Source organism: Stenella coeruleoalba (genome assembly GCF_951394435.1).
Source record: "Stenella coeruleoalba genome assembly, chromosome: 6".
Taxonomy (NCBI): domain Eukaryota; kingdom Metazoa; phylum Chordata; class Mammalia; order Artiodactyla; family Delphinidae; genus Stenella; species Stenella coeruleoalba.
In genome coordinates, this window is record NC_137151.1 from 57,119,620 (window position 1) to 57,137,919 (window position 18,300).

The 18,300-nt window shown below is 40.6% G+C and overlaps 1 protein-coding gene across 5 annotated transcripts in view; it reads right to left on the reverse strand.

Moving 5' to 3' along the window:
* ITGB6 (integrin subunit beta 6) overlaps positions 1-18,300 on the reverse strand; it is a gene marked incomplete at its 5' end in the record, with an annotated part of 67,747 nt that overhangs the window by 38,121 nt on the left and 11,326 nt on the right. For all 5 annotated transcript variants that reach the window (XM_079924926.1, XM_079924929.1, XM_079924930.1 and 2 more), the window contains 3 exons: positions 11,528-11,623; positions 14,706-14,867; positions 16,127-16,292. In XM_079924926.1, the coding sequence (XP_079781052.1) occupies positions 11,528-11,623; positions 14,706-14,867; positions 16,127-16,292 (424 nt within the window). The remainder of the gene's footprint in view (positions 1-11,527; positions 11,624-14,705; positions 14,868-16,126; positions 16,293-18,300) is intronic.

An 18,300-nucleotide genomic window follows, 5' to 3' on the forward strand; every position in this document is an offset into this window, starting at 1 on the left:
TACTTACTAAGTATTTTTTTGCTAAATTTTTTTTTTTTTTTTTTTTTTGTGGTACGCGGGCCTCTCACTGTTGTGGCCTCTCCCGCTGCGAAGCACAGGCTCCGGACGCGCAGGCTCAGCGGCCATGGCTCACGGGCCCAGTTGCTCCGCGGGCATGTGGGATCTTCCCGGACCGGGGCACGAACCCGCGTCCCCTGCATCGGCAGGCGGACTCTCAACCACTGCACCACCAGGGAAGCCCGATATATAGTTTTTGATTTATTTATTCTACTTATTTTTGGCTGCATTGGGTCTTCGTTGCTGCACGCAGGCTTTTCTCTAGTTGTGATGAGCGGGGGCTACTCTTCGTTGCTGTGTGCAGACTTTTCATTGTGGTGACTTCTCTTGTTACGGAGCACAGGCTCTAGGTGCACGGGCTTCAGTAGCTGTAGAGCGCAGGCTCAGTAGTTGTGATGCACGGGCTTAGTTGCTCTGCGGCATGTGGGATCTTCCCGGACCAGGGCTCGAACCGGTGTCCCCTGCATTGGCAGGCGGATTCTTAACCACTGTGCCACCAGGGAAGTCCCTAACCTTTAAAGATTTTAAGCCTTCGTTTTACCTGGAAAAGTGAGTACCTTGCCTGGTCGCAGGGCTAATAAGTGGTAGAAACAGGTCTTGACTTTAAAGCAAGCGCTCACTGGGCTCTTCGTGCTCACTGTGCAAATGCCAACAGCCATGGCGGGGTGGGGGGGGGTCTCATTGGAAAGTTAAGGTAATAATGCCTGGTATTTATATATATAGGGGTTTAGAGATTATAGAACACTTTCCTACTCAAAGCAAAAAGAAAGGAAGAAAAAGCTTTGTGTCCGTAATCACTTTCACATTGAAAGGCTACATCTTGAAAGAAACGTAAGAAGTCGTGAAACCATAGAGGCAAAAACATTTTTTTTTTCCTGGGGGACTGTACTGTACTTTTTATCTGGTCAAAGTAAAACAGCTCTTTGCAGGTGAAAGCCCGCTTTTGTCAGGAAGTGTGCTTCTTCCAGAGCTGGGGGCCGGCTGGGTTGGCTGAAATAAGTCCTTCTGAAGGTAATCAGTAGGCTTTCTTCCCGTGAGGTCTTTCATTTTTGTGAGGTTTTATTCTCCTGTTCATTATCGGTAAACGCAGGGCTCCCGGTATTATGCAAAAGTTTACCCCCAGGCTTGACTGTGTTACTAGGACTCCCAAGATTCCAAAAAGAATATGTAATTGTTTCTGGCACTAGGTAGCGTGAATGTCTGTCTCTGGGTTGCCTGATATCGGCTTTGCCTTCAGGCTTTTAATTGTCAGCATTCCACAGTCAGACCGGCAGCGATGGGGGTGTGCTAATTAGATCAGGTGCTTGATCTTGAAGTCTGTACCAGCGATGACTAGGTAGTCGGCTTCGGAACTTTTGAGCACTCCCTGTCTTTCTCCCAGTCTGCCCTGGAATGTAATTATCTTGTCAGCCGAGAAGCTGCAGCGCACAGCTGAACGAGTGCTCGGCAGCAGTCACAGTGCGATAAGGGAAGACAAATGGCCCACCGTGCGTGACTGTTCTGAGACAAACAATTGCACAGAGAGGCATTGGAGAATGGAGGCTGAGAACAAAGGGTCTACACTGAGTATTTGTTCCTGAAGGTACTTCAGATCGTCTCTTAATAAGATTACCCTGCGCGGCATGTGGGATCTTCCCGGACCGGGGCACGAACCCATGTCCCCTCCATTGGCAGGCAGATTCTCAACCACTGCGCCACCAGGGAAGCCCCCTGTCCATTTTAAAATCAGATGTTTTTAAAACTATTGAATTGTATGAGTTTTTTGTATATTTTGGTTATTAACCCTTTATCGGTTTGCAAATATTTTCTCCTATTCTTTGGTTGCCTTTTCATTTTGTTGATGGTTTCCCTTGCTGTGCAGAGTTTGATGTAGTCCCACTTATTCAGTTTAACTTTTGTTGACTTTGCCTTTGCCTTTGGAGTCAGATCCAAACAATTACTGCCAAGACTGATGTCAAGAGGAGCTTACCACCTATGTTTTCTTCTAGGAGTTTTATAGTCTTAGGTTTTACATTTAAGTCTTTAATCCATTTTGAGTTAATTTTTGTGTATTGTGGAAGATAGTGGCCTAGTTTCATCCTTTCACACGTGGATGTCCAGTTTTCCCAGCACCGTTTATTGAAGAGATGGTCCTTTTCCCATTGTATATTCTTGCCTCCTTCATTATAGATTGATTGACCACACATGAGTAGGTTTATTTCTATCATATGATCCAGCAATTCCACTTCTGGGTATTTATCCAAAGAAAATGAAAACACTAATTTGAAAAGATACATGCACTCCATTTTCATTGCCGCATTATTACAAATAGCCAAGATATGGAAGCAACCTAAGGGCCCATCAATGGCTGAATGGATAAAGAAGACATTGTATACATATACAATGGAATATTACTCAGTGATGAAAATGAAAGGAATCTTGCCATTTGCTACAAGAATGGACCTTGAGGGCATTATGCTAAGTTAAACAAGTCAGACAGAGAAAGACAAATACCATATGATTTCACTTACACATGGAATCTAAAAACAAACAAAACTAATCAAATCAGAACAAAATAAACAAACAAAAAAGCCAAGTTCATAGATTCAGGGAACAGATTGGTGGTTGCCAGGGGTGGGGAGGTGAGAGTGGGGGCAGGAAGTGGGAGTGACATGAGTGAAGGAATCCAAAGGTATAAACTTTCAGTTATAAAATAAGTCATGGGACGTAATGTACAGCATGGTAACTATAGTTAATAATACTGTATTGCATATTTGAAAGTTGCTAAGATAGTAAATCTTAAAAGTTCCCATCACAAGAAAAAAATGTTGTAACAGTGTGATGCCAGGCGGTAACTAGACTTATTGTGGTGATCTCTTTGGGCTGTGTATACAAATATTGAATTGTTATGTTGTACAGACAAAACGAACATAATGTTATATGTCAATTATACCTCAATAAAAAAAAAAGAAAAGAAAAAAATTGCAAAATCTCAGGCCTCAGCCCAGACCTCCTAAATCAGAGTCTATATTTTAACAGCCTCCCTGGGTGCTTGGAGACACCAAGGGAGATTTTTAAAAATACTGATGCCTGGGTCTCAGCCTCCGAGATACTGATTTAATTGGATCAGGGTGTGACCTGGGCCTTGGATTTTTTAGAAAGCTTCTTAGATGATTCTAATGAGCGCCAAAGTTTAAGAATGTCTGGTCCACACCATTCTTGTTGTCAAGAGGATGCTTCCAGGAATAGCTCTGGCAATTTGGAAAATAAAGGTGTTATGTTTTTAAAACTATACACCTGTAACCCATATGGGGTCCTCAGTTTGTCATACACCTGTGACATCTATTTTCTACTCAACAACAAAAGTGGTGGTTTTGAATGCCTTCTATCCATGGAATAGCACTAAGACCGGGGGGTCTTGTTTTAGCCTACCTTTCCCACTCCATCCCCTTCTACCCCAGCTCACATCAGGCTGACAAACCTCTTTTCAGTTTGTCAAACACACTGAGCACTGAGTACTTTGCTACCTCAGGGCCTTTGCACACTCCTTCTCCTCTTGACTGCTCTTAACCTTCAGGTTGCTGCTTTATTCATCACTTCTTAAAAAGGGTCTTCCCTGAAGATCCTATGGAAGTAAGGTCTTACACTCTCCTCTTCCATTATTCCTCATTGCTGTACTCTCTGTTCCATTTTTCTTAGTAATTCTTTCAAAGCTTTTAGTATGTGGCCCAAATATTGCATGAACATACTAAAACATAAAAAATTATTTGCTGTTTAGAAATTCAAATTTAATTGGACATCCTGTATTTTTATGTGCTAAATCTGGCAACCCTATAGAAGAAGTATGCCAACCCCTGAATTAGTGAATAAAATGTGCCCAAATTGTTCAAGCTCAACACAATTTTCTGTTTCAAAAATTTTCTGATTACTTTTTGAAGATTCAAGACCGTAAGGGCAACAAGATACTGAACAATGTTGTAACTAACAGTGGCCCCGCTGTAGCCTAGTTTGAGCTCTTTCAGATAATGAGCCATAAAGTTAAAACATATAATACTCTCAAATTTCTCTTATGTTTGGGAGCTGTCAGTTTAACTTGTCCCTTGTGCCTTGATGTCCTCTGTAATTGTGTGAAAGGCTGTGCCGTGTGGAGAATGCATGGGTACAGTTAAACTCTGCATGCTGGTCCAGGAAGGGGTGAGCTTCCTTTAATCATAGCTGTAATTTGGTCCAGCCTCACAGATAGAGAGTGGCCACCTGCAGCCATAGGAAAGGCTTCTGGGGATAGATAGGTAACTGAGTCCCCTCACACTGTGGACCCTCCTAGGAAGGGAAGTGTAGGTACACAGCTTTGAGCACTTTGCAGCATGGAGAAGAGCCTTTGAAGGAGCTGAGTTTGTTCACAGATGTCAGAGTCCTCACCAGTAGGGCACTTGCAGGGATAAGAAAAGGGGTTACTAGAAATAATTTGTTGGTCCTATTAAACATGTTGCATGAATGTATAAAAAAGTAACCAAGTATCATTGGAATATGTAAAAACGTGACCTGGCAGGTAAAGGTGTAGTAATTCTAGATGTTCTGGGGCTGCTAGGGGTGGGCAGCAAGTTTGCTTTTATTTTAAAACACACACCCTCTAAGTCTGGCAACCACAGATTCAGAATTCTGCAGAATGACCCTGATTTCATCTAATGCTATTCTTATTAATGAAAGTGGTTGTTCGACATATAACTAAGTGCAACTTAATTTTTATGCCTTTTTAAGACTGTAAATATATAAACACATTCCAAAAATTTGAACATACTTAATATGTACAATCTGATACCAATTATGTTAAAACATGTAAATGCACGTAAAAACAAAAGAGAAGACATTCTAAAATGTCAAGAATGGTTAGCTGTGCCTAAGTAGTGAGTTTATGAGTGATCTTTATTTTCTTCATTGTGCTTTTCTGTATCTCCCTCTTTTTTTTTAAATAATGTATTAATTTTATCATCAGAAAAAGAGTAATTTAATGTGTGGTTTTTCTTTTTTGTTTTTTGGGTTTTTTTTTCAACAGTCCCATGTTTTTGGTAGGAGAGTAACTAAGTGATACAACCACTTTGGAAAGCAACTTGGATACACCCAGGGGGGTTGAGGATGCCACTCCCCTGTGACCCAGGGGCTTCACTTCCAGACATGGATCCTCAACAGAGAACATGCCTGCAAGGATGTGCATGGCTGCAACAATTGTAATGCTGCAGGATTGGAAATGATCTGAAGCCCTCAGGTACAAATGAACATGCTACAGTAAATACACGTAATGAAATATGTATAGCAGTGGAACAGAGTAAACAAGAGCTCTAAGTGTTTCCACAGATAAGCCTCAAAAACGTAACTTTGAGCACCACAATGTGAATGTACTTAATGCCACAGAACTATATGCTTAACCTATAAAATGGTAAATTTTATGTTGGGTATATTTTACCATCATTTAAAAAAAAAACCCCAAACATAACATTGAGTCCAAAAGCAAACTATGGAAATAACACATACAGCATGAAATTAAACTTGTGAGCCCAAACTACGTAATTAGTTATGGGTAGACATATGTTTTAATGCTTCACATAATAAACATGGGAATGATAAACACTAAGTTCAGGATACTGGTTACTTCTATGGAAGGGAAGAGGGAGGTGGGCAGTTACACAGCAGGCAACTGGATCTGAAATGTTTTATTTCTGTAAAATATCGGAAGCAAATATAGTGGCAAAGTGTTAAGATTGGAGAAAGCTGGGCAGGAGGTACGTGGGTGTTCATTGTGTTACTCTATTTTTCCATGTGCTTGAATGGTATCATCATAAGAGGCCTACAGCCTGTGTCAGACCATGTGTCCCCTATTCCCCCTTTGGCCGAAACCTCGATAACGGTCACCTTAGAGACTAGCTATTTTTGGTCGGTTGGCCAATGGCATAAGCTCCCTAACTGTGGGACCCGTTCTTACCGCTCAGGACTTAAATATCACACAAGGCAGAATCCAGATGTGTCTCTTTTCAAGTCCACACATATTCAGATGGCTCTATTTGTCTAAGTTAACAGCAAGAGTAAGTAAAATCCAGTGTTTACTGGCCTTGAAGGACTCTGCCGTTTGCAGCGAATGCTCTGCTGCTCCCGTGGGCTCTGTGCTCTTACTGTTCAATGACTTTCAAAAGCCGGTTACTTTGTGAAAAGGCTGCTTCTCTGTTGGCCTAACGGTTAGGAATGGGCCTGCTCTTTCACTGCAGAAACTCAAGTTCAGTTGTGACTTAACTCACTGTTGGGGCTGTTGACTCAAACTGTCTGGGCTCAAATCCTGGCTCTCACATGCAACTTGCTTTTGGATTTTTGGGGGTGCTAAAAAGGAGATTAAAAGATAAAGTGAGTTAAAATAGTTAACCCCAGCTGCCACCTAATAAGCCCTCAGCAAACCTTCCCTATTATTCTCATGGTCATAGTTGCTGATTCTCTCTGGCCCTCACTTTCCACCTCTATAAAGTGAAGGGCCAGCACTGGGATACCCTCAGCATCGAAGGTAGTTTTAAGATTGCCGATTAATTTGCTGCCCCTTCTAATAAAAATGGTGAATAGAAAAGAGTAAAAACATTGACAGATGTGAAAACTCTGGCCCCTCAGGAAAACTCTGCCTTGGGGTCTCTAGAATATAACCTCTAAAATAACCTCTAACCTTTAGGTAAATCATTGGCTGACAAGTCTGCTAATGCTCTTGAGGCAGACACTGTGTCTTCTTCTCTCTAGTCACCAACCCTGGCCTGGCTCATGGATGTTTGATAAATGAATGAATGAATGAAGACTATGGTCAATAGCACCCTGGTTCTAATGATGTTAGACATTCTGGGTATTATGTAAATCTTGAAATATTTAGGCCTAGTATTGATGAAATCTCATTTTATATTTCTACATGGGTTTGCCTAAGAAGGCATCTCATTAAGACCCTGACTATAAATTTGTATCTTTTTTTCAGTGTGTTTATTTTCTGGATGATGAGTCCTTGTGTTCTTTAGAAGAAAAGTACTCTGTGTAACCTAGGGGGTAACTACTGATGATTTTTCGTGTTTATGGTTTATTAATTAGTCTGGAAAATACTTCCAACCACTTTGCCCTGATAATCTGAGGACACGAGTTTGTTTTTTCCAAAATCTCCCTCTCTGAGAGGTGTTTTTATTAATGAGGAAAGTGCAGGCAGCTGGCTCTCCTTGGTCTTTATTCTCAGATACCAGCGAATAAAGAGAAATCAAAATCCTTTTCCATTACACTTGAATTGAGAGCAATTTATTAACTCCATGGACGTTTCTCGTAATCCAGAAGTTCTCTTTTTAATTCCTACATGATTTTATTTTCATTAAAAGCATAAATTTGGAATTCCCATAATTACAGGGTGGAGTTCATAGATAAAGAACAACTTTTTAGACCGTGCCCTAAAATTAGCTATATTACAGCTAACTATACTTTATCCGTGTGTAAATCATTGGAATTTATGGTGATTTGCGCCCCCTCCAGGTCCAGAATCATTGACTACCAAAGCTGGAGGTCATCCACTCCTGTCCTTTTATTCAGTAAAAACCGATCCGAGAGATAAAGGGATTCTCACTGGAAAAAATTGTTTTGGTCTTTTCCAACAGTAAACATTATAAAGCAAAACAATAATAGAACAGGCTACAAATAGCAAAAGGGTCCAATTATTGTTTTATCTCCCTCCCTAATTTCTCTGCCTCCTTTCAGTTCCCTTGCTATGGTGAAAAGCTCAAAAGATGAGGAGAAAAAGGAAAGAAAGGGTGAAATAAAAACTGGGTTTTTGATTCCTGAAAAATTGAAACTTGTATATGGTAGACAATTTCAGAAGCCACTTCTGAAACATCAGGCTCATAGCATATTGCAGCAGCCTTTGTTTTTGGATTAATGACCGTCAAGTGGTTAATCACTCGGGTTTTCCTTTTACAGACTAGGAAGAAGGCTCTGGAGCTTATCCAACAGGGTGATCCCAAGGCTGATGGCAGAGTGTTCCTTTCCTCTCTAGTGCCAACTGGATTCAAGTGCAGAAGAAACAGCCAAGGCTGCAGGAGACCATAATGGTAGGTCAGGCTCCCCCACCTGCTCTTGGACATGGGCTCCCTTGACCTTGACAGGCATTTGTCACACAAAACTCCAAATCTCTATTTAGAAACTTTGAGCCCATTTGAGAAAAAATGAAGTGCTTGCATTGCAGTTTTTTGTTTTTTAATTCATTCAACAAATATTTACTGAGAATCTACTTTGTATTGAGAATTGGCCTAAACAGAAAGATGAGCGAGACCCACCATGCTCTTTACAGAGTTAATAATAGAAGATTTTTTACCTCCAGAGGGGAGGGCCTTTTTGTTGGTAGAACAACCTGCTTGGGCCCCTGTCCCCATGCTTTAGACCCATCATTCTGTCCTAATAACCACAGGGACATCAATTAGTGGCCACAGATGTTAGTGAAGTGTCTTTTACCAATACATCTTGTTTACTTTCTAAGTGGTGTTTCAACATTACATCATAAACACCAGGTCATACAATTATTATTATATATATATACAATAACAATTAATGTCATAAAACTCATCTTTTCCAGCCAGAGGTAGACATTTTGAAAGATAATGGGATATTTTAAAGTCTTGCAAATAATCCCAGGTGATTAATAACAGGATTTGACAATGTAGTAAAAAATGCTAATTTAATTGCTTTTCTCAGTCTCTCATTAGCAAGGAAAGACTAGTCAAATTAGACAGTTGGGGCTTAGTAGCCTGATACTAAATTGATGTAAATTAACAGTAAATATTTGAAAACAGCAGAGGAGATAAAAAAAATTTTTTTTAAAGCTTGGGTAATTGAATCCTGATTCAAAATGGTATTTAGCAGTTGAATGTAATATACTACCTACTACTCAGTCTATTATCTATCATTATCTTTTGAACCCTGTAATTGGACAAACAGAAAACTATCCATGATAATAAGTTTGTTCAAAATCATCTGTTTGCTGGAGTCTGGGGCACACACTGCAGTCATAATGAACAGGAGGCAAAACTGCTCACTGTAGCCTTTCCATTGTTTGTTCATCTCTGTTACCACAAAGTACGGCAACATACACACCTGGGCAGTCCAAGGCATCTTACCAAAATTATTTTAAAAAATAGTCATTTTTTCTTGCGTTCCATGAACGGGCAACATAACTCTTTATTTGCTGCAAGATGGGCACCATTGAACCTGACCTAGCTCCTGTCCCGGGTGTGTGTACATAACTGTGCTTAACACAGAACTGGGGCAAACAGTTTGCCTCCTGGAATTTCCATTAGATCCAACCACTTAGTTGCTTTATTTATCCTATCACTGGTTTTATTTTTCAGTGATTCTTTGGTCGTTATGCTGCCTCTCTCACAGCTATCCAAACATCAGGTCACATAGGGCTCCTGCACACATAGGGCTCCTTCTAAGAGATTTAAATGGAAAGGCAACCCAAGCCATTACTGGTCTATTTTCAGTTTCCATTATCAATAAAACAAGAAACCAGCATTTTCATGCTGTGCAAAACCTTCAGGGAAGTGCAATGCTGCTGTCATTATCTTTAGACCAGGCTGCCGTCTACTCCCACTAATGCAGAGGAAATGATGAGTCCATCAGAATGAAAATAAAATAATGAAAGGATCAGAGTCACAGAGCGGGCTGCCGGCCTGGTCCACTGCATGGCTCCCTGCAAATGTCCCTTTGAATTTAGTGGAGCCTAGATGGTAAAAACCACAGGTCACAACGGAACATAAATTCACCTCCTAATGAGATTAGTAGGCAGGCAAAATAAATGTCCTGCTGTTACGTTAGAGGCCGGCTCTAATCTGGTGTTTTCCTTGGAAATGATCATTTCCTTTGCAACAGGGAACCGTGGATGCAACCTGTTTAAATCTGACAGATTCTGTTTTGCCACAGAGCTATTTTTCACCTTGCTCTGTCTTTTTAATAGCAATTTTGAGGAGGCATTTGAATGAGTTGTGTCTTAAAGACTACTACCGAAGGGAGTTATGGGTGTCTCTGTTCGTGGTCATCAATCGTGTTTCCCAGATCCCTCTTTTAAGAAAACTTTGTGCAACTTCTCCTCCCCTACCTAAACAGGAGCCTTGCTTTGGAGGAGGTGTGGTGACCCCCAGGGTCCTCTCACTCTAGCCTTACGAATCAAAGGCAGAATAGACTCACTATTGTATTTGGGGTACTTTTCAAAAATCTTTACTGCAACTCTACTACTTAAAACCACTGGAAACGAGTATCACATACTAAAAAGCCTTAAGAAAATGCCTAGATCAGGTGAACCCACATGGTCTCTGAGTAGAACAAAGCCCTCGAGTATGTAGCTAGATTGCAAGGGACTTCCTTCGTTTTCAGCAGAAGGCAGTCTCACCTGGAGTACAATACCCTCCTCTCATTAAAAATGCAAGATAGGATCTCCTCCTGGATCCTTTCTACAGAACTTGATGCAAGTTCATGGATTGTACCGTCCTGAGCAGTGAGTGGCATTTAATCAAAGCCTTCTGTGAAATAATCTCAGTGTTTCCTGAGCTCTGTAAATTCACCAAGCGAGTTAAGAGGTCCTTTCAAAAGGAATGGGAGACCCGACTTTGAATTTAGGAGTATTTGAAGCTTCTGCATAGAAGGTACAGACGATTTAACGGACACATATTTTCTCAACATTTTCTAGGACTCAGGCTGGAGATTCCTCCTCTGTGAAACTGCCCATGAGGAATAATAGATCATTTGCTAGTACCCCAATGCATGGCATTTTGACATATTGTTTTTCTGAGGCTGGAAAGAAGCCACAGAAAACTTTTGCACTTGTAATATGTGTTTTACTGTGTATGCAGTGATTTATGAACATTTTTTTCATCTAACAAAACAATTTCCTTTCTGCCATTGGTGCTTCCATTCAAAAACCTGAACTGCAAATCCAACTACTTTAAGGGAGAAATTATCTTTTGGCCCAGGGTTTAACAAATTTTTTTCTTTCAACTTTTCACTTCTCAATAGTTTGAGTTGTATCTCTACTTGTGTATTTTCTATGTATCGAATTTGCAAATGTCAGAGATTTAAGTCAAGTCTCCTCCCATTCTCATAATTTTCTCTGCTCACTGTTAACTCTCCTTATCAGATGAAAGAGCTCAAGGGAAGATAGATTGATTTTCCATTAGGTAGGTGGTCCTGTGTTTATTGGGACTCTCTTCCAACTTTTCATTTCCATAACTGTTTCTTCCTTATCCCACCATATCTGTCCTCCACTCTCTGCTGCACCTCTGTGTTTATAATTTAAATTGCAAACAGTAACTGAATCCACTTTGCCAGTGTCCAGTATATCTGGTACGTGTTAATGATTATCTATTGGCCTCCCATGTATTAAATTCAGAGTTAAAGTTTCATGTCCAATAATCTCCCTGAAGGAATTTCCCAAATCATGTTTGCTTACCTCATACAAATGAACTTGTTCTTGGGTTACAGCAAAGATCAATAATACGTTATTTTGCACCAGTTTATCAATGAGTTGTCCAATTGTTGGATATTCCTAAAATTGAACACAAAGATTTTAAGTATCTTCTTAACAAAAATATGTAAAATAAAGGAATATCTCTTTCAAAGATATCTTACTGAGTTTGGCATTTTCAATTCTCACAGGCATTACTGTGTCTATCACTCCAAGTAAACAAATACACAATTAGCATTATTTTCTTAATTGGTTTAGTAATTGTTTCCTAGCTATTGTAAGTTGATTTAATTCCTTAGAGTCAGTGCCTGTCGACGTGGTGTATTATGATCTGTCACTTCCAAGGAGATCACTAAATTTATCTAAAGACTTACAGTGTGTCATCTTTTCAAGGGTAGAGATACATGTCTTTTTCTAAGTGCCACTTGCCTGCAGGTAAATATTGGAGGGAATTTTAGAATTGAGAGAGGGACCATGACTATGATGAAGGTGAGGGAGGTGACTCTTGCAGCTCTGAAACTCTGACTGGAATTGGATGGGGCGGGATGAGGGTTGCGGAAGGACCAACCTGCTGAGGAAGCACACACTGCCACTCCTAAATCCCTCTGACTTGAGATATTCCTGTACCAGTTCTCCAATTTGGTCTTACTGCCTTTTTGATGTCACGAATTGGTTTTATGGGATGCTGCAATATTTTTACAGGGCAATTGAAAAGCCATTGTATTCAATTTACTTCTGTTCCATTGATACATTCATTCCTGAGTGATACAAGTACTTTAAAATATAAAGTCATTAATTATCATATTTGCAGATGACCTTTACTTTCCAAGCCTGGAAAACCTGGAGCACATTTGCCTGGCGTATGACTCCAAATGTGAATAATGTGTAAAAAAACCCTCAAATGAGGGAGTGGCCTGCAAACAAGGGAACTAAGAATACCGTGTTGCTTATGACTGCAGTAAGCCAAAGTGCAGGAACACTGACGAATAAGCCTTCTTGCACACGAATGTGGTGTGTTCATATATTCTCAGCGCTTCTGGAATATTTTTGTCTTCAGCCACAAAATTAAAGTTGAGGGAAAAGTATAGTTTTGCCTAAGATACTCAGGTCAATTACCCAACTGCAAATCTGGCTGTGTAATGCGTGCTTTCTATCCCATTTGGATTTTTATTAGTGGATATTAGCAGAATCCAGGTACTATCTATAAAGCTTTCTGAGTCTGACATTCTCAGTTTCTGTGTTTCAATTGCCCAAATATTAAGTATCCTTCAACCTTAAGCCTGAGGTCCTCCAACGCTGGTCCCTACTTATCTCCAGATGTTCTCCGAACTTTCAACTGCTGTGCCTGTGTAGCCAGGATGGTACCACGTAGCCCTCCATAGGCGGGTGAATATGGTTTTCTATTTGATCCAGATCTTTTGGTTTAATTCCCACAATTATATTCTAAGTTCCTCAAGGCCAGGGATCATGTCCTGTTATTTTGCGGCCCCAGGAGCCTGGCCCAGTGTTGAGAGCATAGAAAGTGCTCAGAGGACCCGGGGGCTATGTTGCAGGCAGGGAAATAGCCCACGGCTCTGTACATTGTAGCAACTTAATAAGAATCACTTGAACGTGTATTACAGGAGAAGGTCATATTAGGCAACAGGCAGTATTTGCTTCTGTGATCTTGCTTTTTTCTGAGATGTCTATTATGGGGCATTTGAATAGTTGCAAGAAAAAAGTAACAAAAAAGGGATCCACTTCTCACGGTTTATTACCCCTCATTGGCTAAAAGACAAAATGTGGTTACCCTCACTAATCCTGTAATATGGAAGGACAACCGATACCATTAAAAATATATAAATTTGGTGAACACTATTGATCAAAAGTTAGGTAGAAACAGCCATGTAGAAGTTTAGAAATTTAGGTCAAGAAATGATAGCAGATAATTCATGAACCATTAGATTTTTAAAACTAATAGCCAACGCTGTAGTAAGCGTTTCTGTACATTATCTCACTAAAGTCTTTTCTTTTTAGAGGATAGTTTTTCCAATCTGATATCAGAATCCTGGGTTCTCTTCCCTCTTTCTTTCTCTCACCTACACACACTTCTACAGCATTGTCATTTTCAAAAGTCACTTAAATTCTCTGTACCATTTTTTCCCCAAGTGTTAAATGGGGATAATATGACCTTTCCAGGTTTCTGCTTCATAATTCAATTCTATTTTTAGTGTGCTCCAGGCACTGTGCTGTCAGCAAATAGAGATAATAAACCAGTTCTGGTACTGAGGATGTATGTTAAAGACAGACAGAAACCAACAAGCACATTTTCGTATGGCAATGGCCAAGAAGCCATCTATGTATAAGAGCCAGGGGAGAGATGATCGCTCTGGGGCCCAGTGGAGGTCAGACAGGGTCCTCCCCGTCCCCGGAGCAGTCATGATCGAGCTGGGTTTTAAAAGATCAGTAAGAGTTTCTCAGCAGCCTTGGAAGAAAGGGCATTCCAGACAGAGGGAAGGACACATGCACCAGCGTGGCAGCCTCACGGTCTGTTCAAGGGAAACAATTAGACACATAGGGTTCTGGTGAGGATCAAATGAGATCATGTACATCAAAAGAGCTCTGAAGTTTTTGCCTTGTTTTACAAAAGTCAAGTGTTTTTTCTTTTTTTTGAATGTCACGAGCATTTTTTAAATGACGAAAATAAGCCAAATTTAATAGGCACCAGCCGAGCAGCACCTGACTAGTGGTTTCCCAGGGAGTCCCAGGGTCCATGAAAACATGGAATTATGGAGGCAGCATGACTCTGGGACCATCATCTGAAACAACTCCTAGGTGACTACTGTTCTGGTCTGAGCCTTCCTTTCCAGGGCTATGGTTCAAACAGAATGAGCTGACTGTATTATATTTTGCTGGCCTCGGGCTCTTTGAAAAATTGGGGAGGTTCTGGGATCATTCGTACTATAACAAATCTGAACTTATCCCACATCGCCACCGCCCATCTGTGCTCTTGAGGGGACCTCTGAGGGCAATGAGGATGGAGAAAGGCCAATGTGTTAATCTCAAATCAGAAAATGTGCACTGCTTCGACCAAGAGTGGGTTACTCTGCTATGTATTACAGCAATTGTTGCTCCATTCGCCTACTTGTAGCCCTGAAAACAGTGTAGAGTATAGGTTACACACCAAGACTGTTGACATGGAGTATTCATTCTTGCTGTCCAAGTGACAGAGCCCATCGTTAGGAATGACGATGCCTGCCAGTTTGCTGTCCATTCCAAAATGAGAATCGGCATCGCTCACAAAGACCAGGAGATGGAGGGAGTCGTTACGCCAGCCAATTTTTTCCTACAGTGAGAAAGAAGCATTTAGCTTGTATGAGAGAGGGGCGGACGTTTATTGAGCGTGGACCAGTTATGCTTGGACACATTCAGATTATTAAAATATGTATTGCTGCTCGATCTATTTTAGACTGTTTCATCTATTGTGAGTTGGTAATATTAACATATTAAAAACATGAAATTCTGTGACCTTTGTTTTATCCTGGATTACATTTTCAGATGATTTATGCTTCAGAAAAAATGGTTCCACTACAATCAGTATCCAGTTGATCTTGACATTTACACAGTTAATTATTTTTACTGTCCAGTTTTCAATTTACCAGAAAAATGACAGAAGGGAGTGAGGGAGGTCATAGATTATCCCAAATCCAAGCTGAAGCAGAGCTAGTAAGAATGCAATACAGAATGGACCCGAAGTAAGCCTGTTTTATTAAAATTTCACCCAACCTGTAGGCACCTATTTCTCTTTCTACTGATATCATCCAAAAATTCTAAACATAATACAAGGATAAAAACTGCTTATCAAAGTATGACTGCAGAGTACTGTTAATTAAGATGGTCTGTTTTCTGTCTCTTTGCAGAGCTCTCCCCTTTAATTAAGATTATTCAAGGAACTAGTTGGACAGAAGCTCATCGTAGCTGCCCCATGGTACCTTATCTTTTTCCTTCCTTCCTTAATTCTTTGGCCCTCCCACATTCTAGGACCTTCGGCCCTATCTGTTTCCTGATATTTTCCATGAAGACTGTCATCTGAAGACAGGGGAATCGTTCCCATGGGTATGAGTTTGATTGTCAAGGAGGAGAGGTACTCTTGCATTGTTGTAGAGACACTGTGGCTTCTGATGCTTATTTTGTTGTTCGAAACAATAGATAGCTGATCATATGTAGACGTTTATTCTGAATCAGAGCATTTTTACTTTTTTTTCGTTAATTGCTGTCTTTGTTTTTTTCTTTTTTTTCACCATGGTTGATTCAAAAACTAATGAATATGATTTGGATCTTTGAAAATTAATCATACATGACTATTCTTTTAACCAATTTTTCCCAACTGTACTACAATGTTATTAGACTATTTGAATATTAGGCATAAAAAATTGTCCCCGTTTCAACATGATAGAATTAAAAAATGTACAAAATTTTAAGTATCTGTTGTAGAAATATGGTGATTAAAGGAAAGATAAAGTTAGCTAAGCTTTTCAAAGGAGATTTGTTCACAAGAGATGAAATTTGTGTCAACAGAATGAAACACTGCTCCCCTCAGCATACCTTACATACAGCAGCTTGCATAATTGCATCAAATCCACCTTCTGGGGAGTCAATATTAGCAGAAATTTTCTGATTCTTCACAATTTCATTGAATCTTTCTGCATCATTTGTCAACGGCAAAATGTGCTTGAATCCAAATGTAGGTAAACAAATGTATGGAATACTACTGCAAAAGGAAGATGTAAAATGTCCTTGAAATATGATGCAACACACAATGAATGGGTTTAATAGCCTAACAGCATTTCCTTCAATGAAGATGCATTTTTCTAAAGTGCCCGACTCCGTAACTTGGCTGTGAGTCTCACTGTTAAGGTTGTTTTCATCATCTCCCACCCAGCCCTTCCAAATTGGCCACATTAGCTAACACTTAGAGCTTGCTGTGTGTCTTGCATTGGTTCAGACACAGAAAACAGATAATCAGGTGATCAGACTCCCCGTGTGTGTTTGTGTGTGTGTGTGTGTGTGTGTGTGTGTGTGTGTAATCACTACCTTCTATTGCCTCTCAACCAAAATCCACCATTAAGTTTACATGATGACAACAATTCCTTTGTATTTTGATAGCTTAAACTGTCACCAAGGATGAGTCTCCCTGTAGCAAGACTGAGAGAGGAACCTGTCTACTCTGTCCTCTGCTCAGTCCTGCCTGCCCAGGGCCTGAAAATCAGAGCAAGGCTCTTGATTCTAGAGCCCAACTTTATTGTGATAGAACAGACTATTGTGGACAAGCCTGGGGTAAAACCACCACTAAAAACAGTTTACCTGTGAGGAAAATGCCATGTTAGGATGAGATCTGCCCTAAAGACATCACAGTAGAACAGAAATTGCTAATCCTGAATCAGCCACATTTTATTCTGAAAGCCAGCTAGTAGCTGTGCATGAGACTTTGGGCAAGTTACTCAACCCTTCTGAGCTTTAGGTTTTCCTTTGTAAAGTAGAGATAAATAACATAGAGCAGAGATTCTCAAAGTGTGGTCCCTGGACCAGCCACGTGAGCATCACATGGGAACTTGTTATAAATGCAAAATCTGGGGTATGACTCCAGACCTGCTGAATCGGAAATGTTAGGTGTGGACTCAGAGACCTGTGTTGAGCCAAGTCTTCCTGATGCATTCCAAAGTTTGAGAAACATAGGTGTAGAAGCACAGAGACAAAAAGGAGTAGCCCCCAGTGAGGCTGTGGTATGCTTCTGAGGAGAGCTGGCTGACTTAGGTGAGCATCTTTGCAAGTTCAACAGCCTGTCTTGTCAGCATACAAGGAGCTGATGCATCTTTGAGGAGTAGGCTCTTTTTCACCATAGTCATCTGCCTGAGGTATACAGTCAATTCTCATTATTTACAGATTCCATATCTTTGAAAATCCATATTGCTAAAATGTATTTGTAACTCCCAAATCAGTCCTTTCTCTGTCATTCATGTACGTGCACAGAGTGACAAAAAAGCTGAGTCGGGCTTCCCTGATGGCGCAGTGGTTAAGAATCTGACTGCCAACGCAGGGGACATGGGTTTGAGCCCTGGTCCGGGAAGATCCCACATGTCGCGGAGCAACCAAGCCCGTGCGCCACAACTACTGAGCCTGCGCTCTAGAGTCCACAGGGCACAGCTACTGAGGCCCATGCACCTGGAGCCCATGCTCCGCAAGAGGAGAAGCCACCACAATGAGAAGCCCACGCACCGTGGGGAAGAGTAGCCCCTGCTCGCCGCAACTAGAAAAAGCCCACGCACGGCAACGAAGACCCAATACAGCCAAAAAAAAAAAAGTTGAGTCACCTGATATGATACATATGTTTCCAGCTGAGGTCAAATAAGACAGCCTTCTTGTTCCAGCTGTCATACTGTAAACAAATGTCCTTTTTGTGGTCTATCTGGTGCCATGGTTTTTTTTTTTTTTTGCATTTTTGTGATTTTGGGGTAATTTTGCTGTTTAGAGTGGCCCCCAAGTGTAGTGTTGAAGTGCTGTCTGGTATTCCTAAGTGCAGGAAGACTTTGATGTGTCTTATGGGAAAAATACACATGTTAGCTAAACTTTATTCTGGCATGAGTTACAGTGCTGTTGGCTGTGATTTCAACATTAATAAATCAACAATATGTATTAACTAAGATGTCTTTAAATAGAAACACACAGAAAACAACGTTATGTATTGCTCAGTTGGTGAAACGTGACCAGAGACTCGTAGG